At 39.0% G+C, this 15,950-nt stretch overlaps 1 protein-coding gene across 3 annotated transcripts in view; it reads left to right on the forward strand.

The window, feature by feature from the left end:
• The window catches only part of ZNF236 (zinc finger protein 236), a 152,181-nt gene that overhangs the window by 64,289 nt on the left and 71,942 nt on the right, over positions 1 to 15,950 (forward strand). For all 3 annotated transcript variants that reach the window (XM_058277909.2, XM_058277912.2, XM_071208593.1), the window contains 7 exons: positions 1,048 to 1,251; positions 7,585 to 7,726; positions 8,373 to 8,633; positions 11,238 to 11,491; positions 13,105 to 13,206; positions 13,694 to 13,845; positions 15,579 to 15,682. In XM_058277909.2, the coding sequence (XP_058133892.1) occupies positions 1,048 to 1,251; positions 7,585 to 7,726; positions 8,373 to 8,633; positions 11,238 to 11,491; positions 13,105 to 13,206; positions 13,694 to 13,845; positions 15,579 to 15,682 (1,219 nt within the window). The remainder of the gene's footprint in view (positions 1 to 1,047; positions 1,252 to 7,584; positions 7,727 to 8,372; positions 8,634 to 11,237; positions 11,492 to 13,104; positions 13,207 to 13,693; positions 13,846 to 15,578; positions 15,683 to 15,950) is intronic.

Below are 15,950 nucleotides of genomic sequence, written 5' to 3' on the forward strand. Positions count from 1 at the left end.
CAGTAAACTTAGGGTTTTGGAATATTTTTCAGCATTTTAATATAATTCATTGTTAAATGTATTTCCATGGTTTTTAAAAATTTTGATAGCTAGTTAATTTTGTTTATTTAATCTAAGTTTGTTTTAAGAACTACACATGTCTTATGACATTTGTTAGAGGAGGCTGATCGTGCCAGGTAGAAGTTGACCAGTCTTTGATTAAAGGTTCAAAATTATTTACGTTTATTATTGTTTACGTGTTATGAGGGTCATTTCTTTGACCCTTTGAAAACATGTCTGTGCTTCTAAGAAGGGCAGGTTAGAATAAGCTTTATTATTGTATTCATTTAAGACTGTTTTTCATTAACTAGATAATTTAGTGTATTCTCCTAAAGGAAGATATTTATAGATCGTGGATGGGTTTCTTTGAATCGTGTTGTATTTGAAAAAGCTGAAATAAGTAAGTTTTGTTATATGTCCTTTGGAATCTGCATTTTCATTAACCAATATAAATAAAATTGTGAAAGAATGAAATTTTTCAGAAAAGAAGTATAGCAGTTTAGTGATTATTAGGAGGATCTTATTACTGTCATCATTGTCTTCATCATTGTCACCATTATTAATTACATCAGCAATCACTGTTTATTGGATTGTGTGCTAAGTGCTAGAAACTGTGCTAAGTCCTATTTAAAATTATTTGATATAATTCTAGCAACAATCTCAGAGGCAAGTAGTAGTATTCCCAGTTCACAGGTGGTAACTTGAGATAGCCATTTTTCATGCTTTAGGGTCCTTAGTGATTACTAATGGTTTCAGTATCTATATTTCACAACTTAAGGCTTTGTCCTAAAAATAGTAAATGATCTTTCTTACCTAACATGCTCATATTGCATGCCTTATTATCTATTATGTGGTGTATATACAAACAAAGGAAAATAACTCAAATTTATAATATCCTTTAAATTTATAAGCCCAGAGTGACAAACTGCATAGAATTTTCATGTTGGCATTAGTTACCAAGATGTAATTCCTTGGAATAATTTTAAAATGTACTTTTATTTTTGTTAGGGGTTAGACCTTTTGCTTGTCCTCACTGTGACAAAAAGTTTCGAACATCAGGCCATAGGAAGACGCACATTGCCTCTCACTTCAAGCACACTGAGCTGAGGAAGTTGAGACACCAGCGTAAGCCCACGAAGGTCCGAGTGGGCAAGACGAGCGTTCCAGTTCCCGATGTCCCTCTGCAGGAACCGATTCTCATCACTGACTTAGGTAAGGTGGAGTCTGAGTCTCACTTGCGGTTATACTCTCTCGTTGGATACTGTTGGGAAGAGGTATGAATATTCTGGTCTCTGTAGTTTGGTTCTTTTAGGAATGGCATTCATGAAGTCTTTAAGTATGCAATGGGCTAGCATGTTCCACAATCAAAATCAAAATCCTACCTGTTGCTAAACTAGTGCTTGAATTGTGTTCTTGGTTGAGAGAGAAAGGATGTGTACAGGAAGACATTATTATATAAGTCCTCATTGAAGACAAATTTCTGCCTCAGTAGAACTATCGAAGATGACAGTGTTTTTTATTTTATGTGAAACATATAGTATATGTTGTTACATTCATCTTAAAATCCTCCTGTGGTATATAATAAACTCTTATTTTGTCTGCTTTAATCTTTGGATTGAAAAAAGAAAAACCTACTTGCTTTCAAATTATTTTAAGGCTCAATATTATAACCAAGCCAAATTATGGTTTTACTAACTAACTAGGGTGAAAATAATATGTCCTAGATTCTTCAGAAAAACATGATATTTTAGGTACTACAACAAAATGTAAGAAAGCTCATTAAGTTCTCTGAGTGAATTTACATTTTTTTAAACAAATTAATTTTATTGCTATATATTTATAAATCAGTTCATCAAAAGTGTACAATCAGTGGTGTTAGGTATAATCACATAGTTGTGCATTCATCACTACAATCATTAGTGCATTTTCATTATTTCAATAAAAATAATAAACAAATAGACTAACAAGAAAATTCTTCACCCCTCAGTCTCTCTGTGTATCCCATGCTGTACATAGCTGTTATTTCTGGCTATTTTGCACACTTATTTATTTCTTTAGCAATTTTATTGAGATATATTTGCATACCATATAATCTATCAAAAATGTCTAATCAGTGGCTTTATTTTAATCACAAAGTTGAACATTCATCATCACAAAAAATTAGAATTATTTCATTACTCCAAAAAGAAAAACTACACATCCCTTAGCATGCCTTTCCTAACCATGTATAACTACTAATCTAATTTCATCTTTATAAACTGAGTTATATTTTATATAAATGGAATCATAGAATATGTTACACAATATATTTAGTTCATAGTAACGCAGTCATACAGTATTTGTCCTTTTCTGTTGAATTTACATTTTTTATGCCCTTCCAGTATTTCATCATTTTCCTAGGCAAGATAATCTAGTCTATGAACAGCAAAATCATTGCCAAACGAAACATAATTCTGTGTTTAAAAAGTTAATTCAGGGGAGTGTGTGTAGTTTAGTGGCTTGAGCACCTGCTTCCCATGTATGAGGTCCCGGGTTCAATCCCTGATATGTCCTCAAAAAATAAAAAGTTAATTCAGGTAAAGAGGGATATGTTAACTTGTTAGAGATGATGCCCACCAAGAAGATTCAGCAATCATGACCCTTTGGGTGCCTAAGAGTATCAGAATATATAATCCAACAATGATTAGAAGCAAGGAGAAATCCATTCTCAGGTAGCGTGAGGGAGCCTCGATTCTAGACAGCATATGTTCACCAAGCATGGTGAATTTGCAGAGGATTTGAACTACACATAAAAAAAGAGTGAAGTAATAGCTTTGTGGGCTCTTTTACCCTCAAATGCACATTCTTTCAAATATGCATGAAATAGAAATTGATCACATGCTAGAGTATAAAAAAAATTGAAATTCTCAAAAATAGGAATTGTACAAGGACACAATTTCTGATTACAGTTCAATGAAAACAACTCAGTAGAAAATAACTATCAAAAATTTAATTATATAAAAAACTCCAAACTGCAATTATATAGTATAAATGAGAGCATTACATAAACAGATTGGATGGATCAACGTTCTTCTCAGAAAAAAATTAAGACCTGTAAGTATTTTTTATTAAAAAAATAAGAATGAAAAATAAATAAAATATTTAGCTTAAAAAGCTAGAAAACTGACAAGACAGTAGGAGAAAAGAATTAGTAAGTATAAAATAATTTACAGTAGAAGAATTCTAGTGGACTTGATAGGTAATTTTTAAAAACTGTTTTTTCTTTTTTTGAATGACCAATAAAAAATTTGGCATGCTACTAGTAAACTGAAGAATGAGAAAATGTGTTTAATATTAGAAAGTGGAATGAAGCTATAAGCAGAGATAACAAGATAAAAATTAAGATTATTCTGTAACTTTAATGCTAATATGTTTGAAAATTTCAATGAACTGGATCTTTTCCAGAATAATGTAATTACCAGAACTGACTCTAGAAGAAATGGAAAATCCCCAAAACTTAAGGAATTGAAAAGGTAGTGAAATATCCATCCCTCCAAAAAATACCAGGCTCACATAGTTGTATACATGAGTTTACAGTCCTTTTAATCCTTATGGTTTTCAGCTGTTTCCGTGCTTGAGAACGCCCATGATGGGTTAGAATACTTGGATATCTTTGTCCTTTTTTGGTATTTCCTACAACAAAACAACAGACCAGTCTCCCTTGTGTGTGTTTAATCCTTACCATAGCCTCTAGGTTCATACTGAGTTTGTGTCATTCCAGACATGCAGAAAAGTCTCTAAAAGTCAAATTTAGCCCCCATATCTGCACCCTCTGCAGCAGCTGGCCGGAAGCATAGACACGCAGGCTGGGTGTCCCAGGCTGAACTTTGAGGCGGGGCAAGATGGTTGGTGGGCCGTGTGATGTCAGAGCTGCCAGGCCTGGGCCGCGCTGCAGGTCTTAGGTTCTAGAGGAAAGTCTAGTAACAGGTTGCTTCAGTGAAGGTTAGAGCCCCACTGATGCCAGAGGCTGGTTGTCTCTCTAAAGCCTGGAAGCTTCCTTGTGTTTAGCCCTTTATTTGTGCCACCTAATGAACTTAGTGTCTGTATTGCAGCTCTAGGGAGAAACTCGCCTGAAATATTAACTTTATTATTTTGCTTCAGTTCTGACTAGTTGGATAAGCCTTTGAGTAGCTATTTTTATTCTCGCTTTTCTTCATAGACATTCTCTTTGGGTGTTAGAAATGGCAAAAGCAGTAGTGAGTTTTCTTATTTGTGAAGTTTTTTTTTTTTTCTTTTCCCATAAAACAGATAAAAGAAAACCAACTGAGGGTCCTTCTTACATTACAAAAATTACCTTGCAAATTTCACTGGAATCTTGTTTCAGTTTATTCTATGCATTTATATAATGAAGTTAAAAAATATCCCACTTTCCTATGTCTTTCCTTCTTGTTGCTTTTACTTTGGGTATAGTTTATCAAATAAAGCATATAAAATTTTTTATGTTTTTATATATATTGCAGTTCATTTTAGTGTTGGGAGGAAATTTTGTTAAAAAATTGTTTTTTTTTCTTAGAAACTGTTCATTAAATTCAACAAGGATTAAGAAAATTACTCATCAGATAATATTTGAAGTTTATGATTTTAATTAAGTGATACCATTGTGCTAATTGCTGTTGAACTGTTGGATCTGCCTCGTAGTAGCTTAAATAAAATGATGGTGTCTCTAGGAAGACCTAGAGGGGAGCATAGTGTTGTACCATTTTATGAGCTCAATAGTGACTGGAAGGCATTACTCTCCTTTACATGGCCATTTTGGAGAATAGTAACATTGATTTTCTGTTTGCTTTCCTGGGTAACTCCTCATAGACACTACCATGGTTCCCTAAAAACAGTCAGGACTCAATAAATGTTGACTTGACTGTAAGACCATAATATGAATGACCTTGGTTTGAAATTGTGCGTGCCCCTCTACTTCATCCCCACATTTCCTAAATGCTGGGAACAGAGGTCCTTCTTTATTCGGTCCTATTTGTGTGCACCTCCTCCTTGGGAGGCAGTGTGTGGGTGCAGGGCTGTGTCACTGATGAAACAACAAGTTCCTAGGCTCTGGAAGCTTGCAGCAAGGTGGAGTGGGGAAAGCAGACAAGAGAACAAGTAGTAAAATGTGCTGTACTAGAGAGAAGTCAAAGTTTAGAGATGGGCAAGTGTGAGTTTGTTCAGAGAATATGTCATAAAGATGTAGAAGACCAAGCTGCATACATAGTTAGATGGTGTGTTAGTTTGCTGAGTACTGTCAGTGTAATGTACCAGAAATGGGTTGGCTTTTATAATGGGGATTAATTAGGGTAAAAGTTTACATTTCCAAAGCTGTGAAAATGTCCAAATCAAGGCATCATCAAGAGATGCTGTCTCACCCAGTTGCAGCTGTGGGCAGCCAGGCTCATGGTGGCATCATCTAAAGAGGTTTTGTCCCGGAGCTCAGCTGTGGACCATTAAAAATCACGCTCGTGCCAGGGCATAGGTTCGCTCATCTCTGCCCTCTCCTCCCAGCCTGTGGCTAGTTCTGCTTTGGGCTGTTCCATCAGTGGCTTCTGTCTGTCTGTCTGTGGCTGCAGGTGATCCTGGAGTCCTCTCTCACATCACAGAATGAAACGGCAGCTCCCTCTCTCTCTCTTCCATTTATATAGGACCCTGGTAAAGGGTTAAGACCCACCCTGGTCCTGCAGTCTAATGAAAGCTTCCTAACCAAAGTGCTCTGAGCAAAAGTGATCCCTTCAAAAGGGCCCTTAATCTAATCAAAAGGCCCTGCTTACAATAGGTTTATATGCACAGCAGTGGCTTAGCTTGAGAACATAATTTTCTGGGGTCCACAGAAGTCTCAAACCAGCACAGAGAGGAGGAGAGAGGGAGAGGGGTTGGCCAGCATGGGAACACCGGCATGAGCCGTGCTGTTGGGAGTACATCCTGAGCATGAGCCATTGAAGATGGTTCAGGAAGTCGCTGTCAGGCTTACTTTGGTCAAATGTTTTTGGTCAGTGGTAGGAAGAATAAGTAAAAGTAGAAATATTGGCTTAGGGACTGACAGGTCTCCGCACATCCCTAACAGCAGTGTCGACGAGGGGCTGAGCACCTGGGTCCGAGCCTGCCCCTGTGCTGCCGCCACCTGCCTGCGTGTCGGGGTGTGTGTGTGGGGGGGTTCCGGGTAGGTGGGGAGGATCAAGTGACGAGTGTTTTTCTTTGGAGGGGGAGAGAGGGAGTGTTGGGGAAAATGGGGAGCACCACGAAGCATAGGATGGTGCCGTGGCTTCCTGCAGAGAGCAGCTTTTGCTGGTACAGATTCTGCCCGAATGGGCCAAAGAACCTGTGAAATAGAAACCACAGGGAGGTTCCCAGTTCCCTTTGAAAAACCTTCTGATGCAGGCATCAGCAGTGCAGGCCAGTTAGCATAAATCTACTCTGTGGCGCTGCAAATTAGCCAGGCCCTTGGATTCTCTCCAGCTTCTAAGTTCTTTTCTCTATTATTCAAGGTTGGTGGCTGTGGAAATAGAGAATGAGGTTTAAGCGGCATTGTGGAAGTCTGATCTCCAGGACTGGCAAGTGGTGAACTTAAATGCAATGGAGAAGAGAGTTCCCAGAGCTTCCAAAAGGTCTAGCCTGGGAGAAGAAGGTGCTCCATCAGTGAAGCCAAGCCTGTTGGGAGCAGAAGTAGACTTTCAGGGAAAGAACTGAGGTGTAGCCTAGCCTTTAGGGAAAGGCAGTTAAAACAGGGCCTGGTGAGAGGTGCCTTGTGATGGTCATTGTGTAGAAGTGAATGGTCAAGCTGAGGGTGGACTCTTGGCAAATAGTTGGATTTTCTTGGCTGGAGGAGAGACAGCCTAGAAGGAGCAGTCCCACGTGGAGACAGAGCTGGTAGAGTAAGTCTTCCTCTATTGTCCAGGTGAATATGAACTAAATTCAAAAGGTTTACACATAAGCTTGTCCTGAATCATATATAACCTCAGTAGCTTGATCAAGGCGTATTTATTACATGTTCTACCTGAAGGAATTCATTGAATAAACAACTGTAAAACCTGAAATACTTGTTATTTGCAGGCAATTTCTTTAATAAAATTTCTGTGAGAACACTGACCTTTTCTGAACAAAAGATCATGTTAAAATCATTTCTGCTTTGATTCCATTATAGTACCCAGTGTGCATCATCATTAATAAAGAATTGAGGTAAATTTTGGTCATAGTTATGTAACTTCCATGTCAGTAAATACCCATATAGAAAGTAAATGTAGAACTCCATTAAAAATTTTCTCTTGGAATCAAGGGAAGCAATTGTGACAATATAGATACTCCTTATGTTGAAAAGTCTAACTTGTAGTAACTTTATAACTATTTCCTGGTAGATTTTCTTTAAGTAGCCAGTTCCTGACACAATTAAAATTTAGTTAAAACAGTGGAATCTATAATTTTAACTCTTAAGAATTTTCCTTGTCTGGGTAAAGCGACTCCTTTTGAACTTTAACATTTTTAGTAGCATTGACATTGAGTTATTACTGCTTTTCTTTTGGTTTGTAGGTCTTATCCAACCTATTCCAAGAAACCAGTTTTTTCAAAGTTATTTTAATAATAATTTTGTAAATGAAGCAGATAGACCATACAAGTGTTTCTACTGTCACCGAGCATATAAAAAATCTTGCCACCTTAAACAGCATATCAGGTAAGGTGATATAGATTCAGAATTGTTAATGTGGTATAATTACAGTGACTTCATGACCTAGTGACTTCTAGAAGTATTTAGGATTGTATTATTTGCTTTTGGTATTTAAAATGTCTCATTTTACCCAAAATATTTATTGGTAATTGATATTTTCACTTTTAGTATCTTGACTAAAATCTTTTACCCAGAAATTGTCCCTGAATTTCTTTGCACTTTTGTTTATTTGTAATTTCCAGGAAATATCAAGGAAATGTTTAATTTACTTCATTGGAATTATGTTCTTTATTGGCTTTTCAAGTGTATTTATCACAGTTTAGATTAATTCTAAGCTAGTAATTTCAGAAAGGAATTAGAAATTTGGTCATGAGACAGTGTGATGAAATGAGAAAGGATAGACCCGAGAAGACTTGGGTTTTAGTTTTGTCTCAGCTAATCCTAGCTGTGTGACTTTGGGCAAGTCACTTAGCCGTTCTGAGTCTCAGGTTCTCTCATTTATTCATAAAATGTGGGAAGCTTTGTCTTTGCTGCCTAGTTTAAAAAATTGTGACGAGCCAGGGAAATTATGTATGAGTGTCTTCTAAATTATAAAGCACATTTAAAGTATAAGAAACTATGCACAGTTCATTAAAATTGTTATTCTTTTTAGATCACATACAGGTGAAAAACCCTTTAAATGTTCTCAGTGTGGAAGAGGCTTTGTGTCCGCAGGAGTGCTGAAAGCACACGTGCGAACACACACGGGACTCAAGTCTTTCAAGTGTCTGATCTGTAATGGCGCCTTCACCACTGGCGGTAGCTTGCGGCGCCATATGGGAATACACAATGACCTCCGGCCCTACATGTGCCCCTACTGCCAGAAAACGTTCAAGACCTCCCTCAACTGCAAAAAGCACATGAAAACCCATAGGTAAGTGCAATCCTGATGGGCCGCTTAATAACCTTTATCAATTCTGAAAGGTTGTGGGGAATGTTTTTAGGAAGCCCTTGCCTTTGAGTCCTGTTATTATTCCTAACTCAGAGTGAGTGGAATCAAGAAATTGGTGTGTCAGTGTCCGAGAGTCGATTGAGAGCCACAGGTGAAAGCGTGAACATTTTTACTCTTAATATATTGAAGCATCATTATACTTAAATATTGAAGCAATTGGTATTGGGATAAATGCTTTGTGATAATCTCCCTTTTAATGTTGATCATCAGTAATTAGATGAAATGCTAAATAGACCCATGTTTAGTGTAATTTGGTAGTGAAGATTTTTAAAAAACTCAGTCCACTCTGACTTCTAGGCGTGTCGTTAGCATATCTGAATGGTGGTTATTCTGTGTTGTTGATGTATCACTAAACTCAGCTTCTGTTTTTACTTTCCTGGTGGGCTCTCCCATCTCTAAATGGAGCTGAGCCAAAAGGGCCCTTGCAGAGGTGCATTTCCAGTGTACTCTGGATCTGGCTTCAACAGGCATTTCCGCACAGCCCCAGAACTCTATATTGTAAAGCATGGGGAAGGTGGCCAGATCCTAGGAGATTTTGAAAGTAAGAATTACTTGATCCATCATAAATCTTCCCCAGAAGATTACTTTGGGGTGGTATTTTACCTAGATGTATCTGCCAGAATGTTACCTACAACTCCCCCCTGCCCCTCAGCCCCCCAGAAGGTAGAATAAATTAACTGTGATAAGTAATTTTTACCTCATCCACCTGGATATCTAAGCACACGCGACACCTGGTGATTTTGATCTTGGCACAGGTTGATGACTTGCTGCTGACAAATCTCAGTGCTGGGTCGTGGGCTGTTGGTGGTGTTGGCGCAGTGAACTCTTGCCAGGGTTCTGTCCAGTTACTCGTTCGTGCACTTACCTGTGTGTGGGGGACTTGCAGAGCTGATGTGTGCACCTGTGTTGAGGACGCTGGCATTCCTTCTTACGGCAGCAGGCTGGTGTGTTCCCCGGCTTGTCTGAGAGCCATGGCACATTAAAAGGCATGGCCTTGGCCACAGCTTTGTCCAGGGGCATTTTAAATACTTTTCTCTGTCAACAAAGTAGCCCTTTACGTTGTGCTTTTTGTGGTGGTGTTGGGAATGGTTTGAGGGCCCTTGTTTATGGACTCAGTGACTAGTGGTATAATTGAGAAAGTAAACTATCTTTAATGGGGTCTCTTTTGTTTAGTGAAAGTGTGCATCAGCCATTGTTTGTCCTCTGTTACATTGAGGAACATGTACCCTCATTTATTTTAGGAGTGTAATGTATGACTTTGAGGTGACCATCTGAAGACTTTAAGTCTGTGATATTGATAGCTAGGCTATTTCTCTTTTATAGATTGTGAGCATGTTGAATCTGCCTACAAGTAGAGAAGTAGAACCAATGTTTTATCGCTTTATTTGAAGTGTTGAGAATTCCTGATATGCCACATACACATGTTTTAAAAATAGGTATAAAAGGTTACTAAATTTCATTCATTTAAATAAACAAAAAAACAAACAGAAAAACAGCCACCAACAGTTGCCATGAAAGACCGATTAGGGAGTGGGTAGTGGAGAAGTCAGATGGGTAAACACGAGTCATTTCTGTGTAGCAGTGATTATAATGAAGGTATAATAATATGCTTTCCAGGGCTTTGCTGTTTTGTCTTAAATTTGTCAGTCACAATAGTTGGGAATTGTGTATTCTTTGTGTGTGTATTCTTTGATATCAGGAAATAAAAAAGATTTTGCTTGGAACTAAGAATGAAATTCTGAGTTGTCAGATTCATTAGTTGCTGGAGTAGAATAAATGGTGGAGCTTGTGTGGGTGCTTCTCTTAGACATTATACCCATGGCCCAGCTTGTTATCAGATCATTGTTTGAGATATTTTTAAGTTCTTTGATTCATTCACTGAATTTATTATTGTTCATTTTTCTCCTTGAAAGGGAAAAGGTTTACCTTGGTGAATGTACTTCAATTATGTTTTGTATATGTACATTCTGCAAGTGCAGTGTTAACATGGGCCATGATTTTGCAGAAGATCAGAACGGACTTGTGCCTCATGCTTTATATATGCTAATGCAGTGAACAGTGATGAAATAAAGCCTCTATAGGCTTTGACCTTGAGATATAGCAGGTCGTCGAACTTTGCCTTTCCTCAGTATACCACAATCATTCATCATATTTATATCAGTCTGCAATGGCACTGCCTCATTTAGCATGGTTATTTTTTTGAATACTTTAATTGATTTCAGAATTTGAGTTGGTAAGAGTTTTTTAAACATGTGGCATTTATTTTTTATTTTAAACTTAAAAAGTTTCAGAGTGTTGTCTTTCACTGTCCCTGTGCCCTGTGACAGTACTTAAAGATCAGGAGTCGTTTGGAGTTTTCTTCCAAATGAATCGTAGTGTTTAATTTTCAACTGGATTGCCATCATGGTTTTGAAATGATGTATTTCAAGAATAAAATGTTTATTTAATAAAGTATAACTTGCAAGATTCTGTGCAGGTAACTCTGGGTAGCATGTGACTTTCTGACCTGTCATTGCTTTTTTGGAGGTATGAGCTTGCCCAGCAGCTCCAGCAGCATCAGCAGGCTGCCTCTCTTGGTGATGGCACCGTGGGCCAGCAGAGCCTGCCCACTGCCACGCAGATGCACGTGGAGATTGAAAGCGATGAGCTGCCGCCCACCGCGGAGGCGGTCACTGCAAACCCAGAAGCCATCCTGGAACTGGAGCCCCAGCACGTCACAGGCACAGAGGAAGCGGGACTTGCCCAGCAGCTGGCGGATCAGCCTTTGGAAGGCGATGAAGGTAAGTAGTTCAGGGCTTTTAACTTTGAGAATTACTCCACATAGGATTTAGCCTTTTATACTCGTGCCAATCCATATGAGAATCTCTTATCTCTGACTTTTAAATCACAGTTTCTGCTCTGTATGTATGTACGTAGGCATGTGTATGTAATATTGCATATTGAATATTCTGTTACTACTCTTTTTTTTTTTTTTCACATTTTCTCTTTAATCACTGTAATAGGTATTGCCCTGTGTGTTGTTACTACTCTTCAATCATGTTTTTTTTTAAAGATTTATTTCTCTCCCCTTCCCCCCACCCCTGCCCCAGTTGTCTGTTCTCTGTGTCCATTTGCTGCGTGTTCTTGTTTTTGTCCCCTTCTTTTGTCAGCGGCTCGGGAATCTGTGTTTTTTTTTGTTGCGTCATCTTGTGTCGGCTATCCGTGTGTGTGGCCCCACTCCTGGGCAGGCTGCACTTTCTTTCACGCTGGGCGGCTCTCCTTATGGGGTGCACTCCTTGTGCGTGGGGCTCCCCTATGCGGGGGGCACCCCTGTGTGGCACAGTGCTCCTTGTGTGCATCAGCACTGCACATGGGCCAGATCCACACGGGTCAAGGAGGCCTGGGGTTTGAACCGCAGACCTCCCATGTGGTAGATGGACGCCCCATCCACTGGGCCAAGTCCGCTTCCTTTTAATCACATTTTTACTCTTCCAATGTATTGGCTTTTTGAGGGCTAGGGCTTTTTAATTTAATTTAATTTAATTTTATGTTGTTATGTTATGTTATTTTATTATTTTATTTTAACACAAAAAGCAATCCAACTTCTCAGTAGGAAACTTCAAAAGTATTTTAAGTCTTCGAACTACAACAAAAACTCTTTTCTGTGGTTTTGTGTAGGTTCTTCCATTTTTTCCCATGAAAGTGTGCAGGAAGCTTGTGTTCTGTGTTTGTCCTTGTGTAGTGAGAATGTGTGATACGCATATGGAATTCTAGAAATAAGATCTTTCTGAACATACTTTTAACCCTTACTATATCGACAACCTCTCTTCTGTTCAGTAAGTAAACATCTAGCTAGTCATGTTATTCCTAGAAAGTGAGATTCCCAGGCTGGGCAGGGCTGCAAACTGTTGTCACTGGTCTACATCGAGATCAGATTCTTGATCCAGGTTGTAAATCCGTGCATTGCTTCCTTCATCAATAAAGTCTTGCTGGAAAAAGAAAACAGGTTGCTGAGCTCCAGACAGTGTGTTTAGCGACACCATTGGTTTGGATTCTGGCATAGTCTTACCTTGCCCAGGGTTGCCAAAGCTTACTATATTGTTTTATGGATGTTCCAAATTTAACTAGTATAAACAAGACTTTTATGCATTTCATCACCTCTAAAAAGGTTTAAAATAGTTATTGAATGTAATTGCATTTTAGAATATTACTTTATAGAAGAATGTCTAATTGTTAGGTTAAACTGTAAGGACTTTTAATGATATTTTGGAAATAAAGGATAATGCTTAAACCATATAACAAGGCTTACTTTTGAAAACTCACTAAAGCATACCTTGGGGCATATTGGTGGATTTAAAAATCTGAAGTCATTCCACATCTATGTTCTTCTCTCTTGGTTTTGCCTTCTCTTTAGACAGGTTCGTGACTCCACAGCAGGCTCTGCAGGAGCACATCGATCAATTCGAGCAGCAAACGCCTTCACAGCAGGCATTTGAACCTGCAGGGTTATCACAAGGTCAGCAAGGACATTGTAAAGGAAGCTTTTAGAGGAACTGTATATCTTGGTGGGGCTGAATTTTACAATAGCCTTAGGTGTTTCTTTTAAGGCCTTACCAAAATTTATGGTTTCAGACCAAATAAGTTTTTGCATGTATTACTTTTTCTTTTCTTTCTTTTAAAGACATGTAATATTTTGTGATCTGTTCAGATTTTCTGGAAAGAGATTTTAACGCTATCCTACACATAGATTTCTAGCCAAGGGAAGGAGGCCAGGTGTGTGCAGCAGCTCTGCGATATTGTGCCATGGAGATACAAGCAAAGTGCAACCTAGCCAGTTCACAGATCATTTTAGGGCCTGTAAATACAAATTAATTCTGATTCTAATTCAGAGAGTGGGTATGTCTGGTCTCTAGAAATTTTTATTGATAAAGCCAACTGTTGTCTGCTTTTTTACACATCTCTTTAATGTTTTTTGTAGAACACAAATTTCTAATTTATTCCAGGTTTTTCAGTGACTGAAACATACAATCAACAGACACAGTTTCCACCTGTCCAACAGTTACAAGATTCCAGTACACTTGAATCTCAAGCCCTCTCCACCAGCTTCCATCAGCAGAACTTACTTCAAGTTCCTAGCTCAGATTCGATTAATGTAGTGAGTATTTATAAAAAGATGCTTGTCATTGTTCAGCAGATGCTTTTTTATTCTTTGCTGTAATTGCTTAAAATTTATTTACTTAAGAGGGCATGCAAATTTCTTGTAACTTGAAGTTGTTGCATCACCTGTGAAAATGTAAATGTTTAGTATCTAGGCCTCTCTTTTTCCTTAAAACACTTTACTTTGACTTAAAGATTTCATTGTCTTAAAGTCACTTTGCCTTCTTGGTTAAAAACCAACAAAGACATTGCAGTGTTATGTGATAAATCTGAAGAATAATATGTTGCTTTGGGCACAGAAGCCTAAAGATTTTTGTTTGTGGAATCTTCAAAGAAATACAATGCAAAATGTAATAGATATTAACTTATTAAAAGTGGATGTTTAGGGAGCGGCTATAGCTCAGTGGTTGAGCGGGTGCTTCCCATGTATGAGGTCCTGGGTTCAATCCCTGGTACCTCCTCAAAGAAAAAGTAGATATTTAAATGCGTCATTTAAAAATTGTACCCCTTAGTCAAATTGGAAACTTAAATTTTTGGTTTTGTTTTTTAGTTTTCAGAATTTTTCAGTAGTGAGGAAAATGGTTGTTGAGTCATTTATCTCTTTTAATAGCCACTATTGGTAGTTTTGCCAAAGTGGTGGGCCTGGATCCTGCTGGGATGACTTCAGAGCGTTTTTTATGTATTCGAGGGCAGATGCTGAGTGTGCTTAGTGGAGAGCACACGATGTAGTAGCTTTTCCCACACCCAGAGCCCCTGGAATAAGACTGTCCCAGCCTGGTCAGTTGTTGGAGCTCTGCAGATTTTCCTCCGTGGGGCTGCTGTCACCTCTTTGCCGTGGAAGTCAAGTAGACCGGTGAGCCACAGGCGCTTGCCTCCAGTCCTGGGAGCGCCTGCCCAGAGGGCCTCAGTCAGTTTAGCCTGCTGTCCTGAGACTGTCCTGCTGTTTTGAGGGGTGGTTTGCTCCTTGCCCCAGGGTAAGCCCACGGAGGGTTTGTCTGCTTGTGTGCTTTTTGAGAAATAAGAAAATTTTGATCAGCTTTTTGTTTTGTTTTTGCTGTTGTGGCCACTGGTTGCAGTACCTGTATCTTGGGCTTAGGGTGGCTGTTCTTCCCGGGGATGGAGAACATGTGCCTGTTCTCCTCCTGTAGTTTGGGGACAAGAAAGAAGACTGAGTATCATCAGACTTTTATCCACAGTTAGTACGAGTAGAGCTGATGAAGGAGTACTTGATCAAGATATATAAAAGAATATGGAAAGATCAGTTTCACAGTTGATTTAGCTTTATATTAATGTGTATTAATAAAGATAAAATGAAACATAAGGGAGCAGATGAGGCTCAAGCAGTTGAGCTCCCATCTCCCACCTCCCACATGGGAGGCCCTGGCTTTGGTTCCTGGTGCCTCCTGAAAAAATAAAAATGAACAAAACAAACCAACTTAGGGAAGCCAATGTGGCTCAGTGGTCAAGCACCAACTTCCCACATACAAGGTCCTGGGTTCAATTCCCACCGCCTAGTACTTTAAAAAAAATTTATAAAACCTGTGGAAATGATTTTTATTATTGCTCTGGCAGAGATGATTACAATGGACTGTTTACGGTTTTCCCTTTTAAATTTGTATAGGTAGAGGTTCTTATCTTTAGTTTTTAGCTGTTTTTGTTCTTGAGTTTGCCTTGTTTTGTATTTGTTCAGATGCTCACGTAGTTTGCTTTATACTTGTGTTACAATTTTAGACAACTCGTTTGATTCCGGAGTCATCCCAAGAAGAGCTGGAGCTGCAGACTCCACGCCCCCAGTTCCTGGAGGATGGCGGGGACCAGAGCCGGCGTTCCTACAGGTCGCCATCCACCACACGCCTGGGTCTCTGGTCGCTAGCTGTTGCAGCCGAGCGCTGGTTGTGTGCTCTTCACTGTTTTGGCTGCGCTGTTGTTTAATTCCCTCAAGAACTCTCTGAAGGGGTTTCATTATCATCCCCATTTAAAAAGGAGCTGAGGCAAAGAGGTTAACTTGCTTGCATGCCTGATACGTAGCAGGGCCGAGGTTTGAAAGGGGCGGCCTTTCCTTAGCTCGTTTAAACTGGCCCTCTGTAACTTCCTGTCACCGCT

Source organism: Dasypus novemcinctus, chromosome 16 (assembly GCF_030445035.2).
Source record: "Dasypus novemcinctus isolate mDasNov1 chromosome 16, mDasNov1.1.hap2, whole genome shotgun sequence".
Lineage (NCBI taxonomy): Eukaryota > Metazoa > Chordata > Mammalia > Cingulata > Dasypodidae > Dasypus > Dasypus novemcinctus.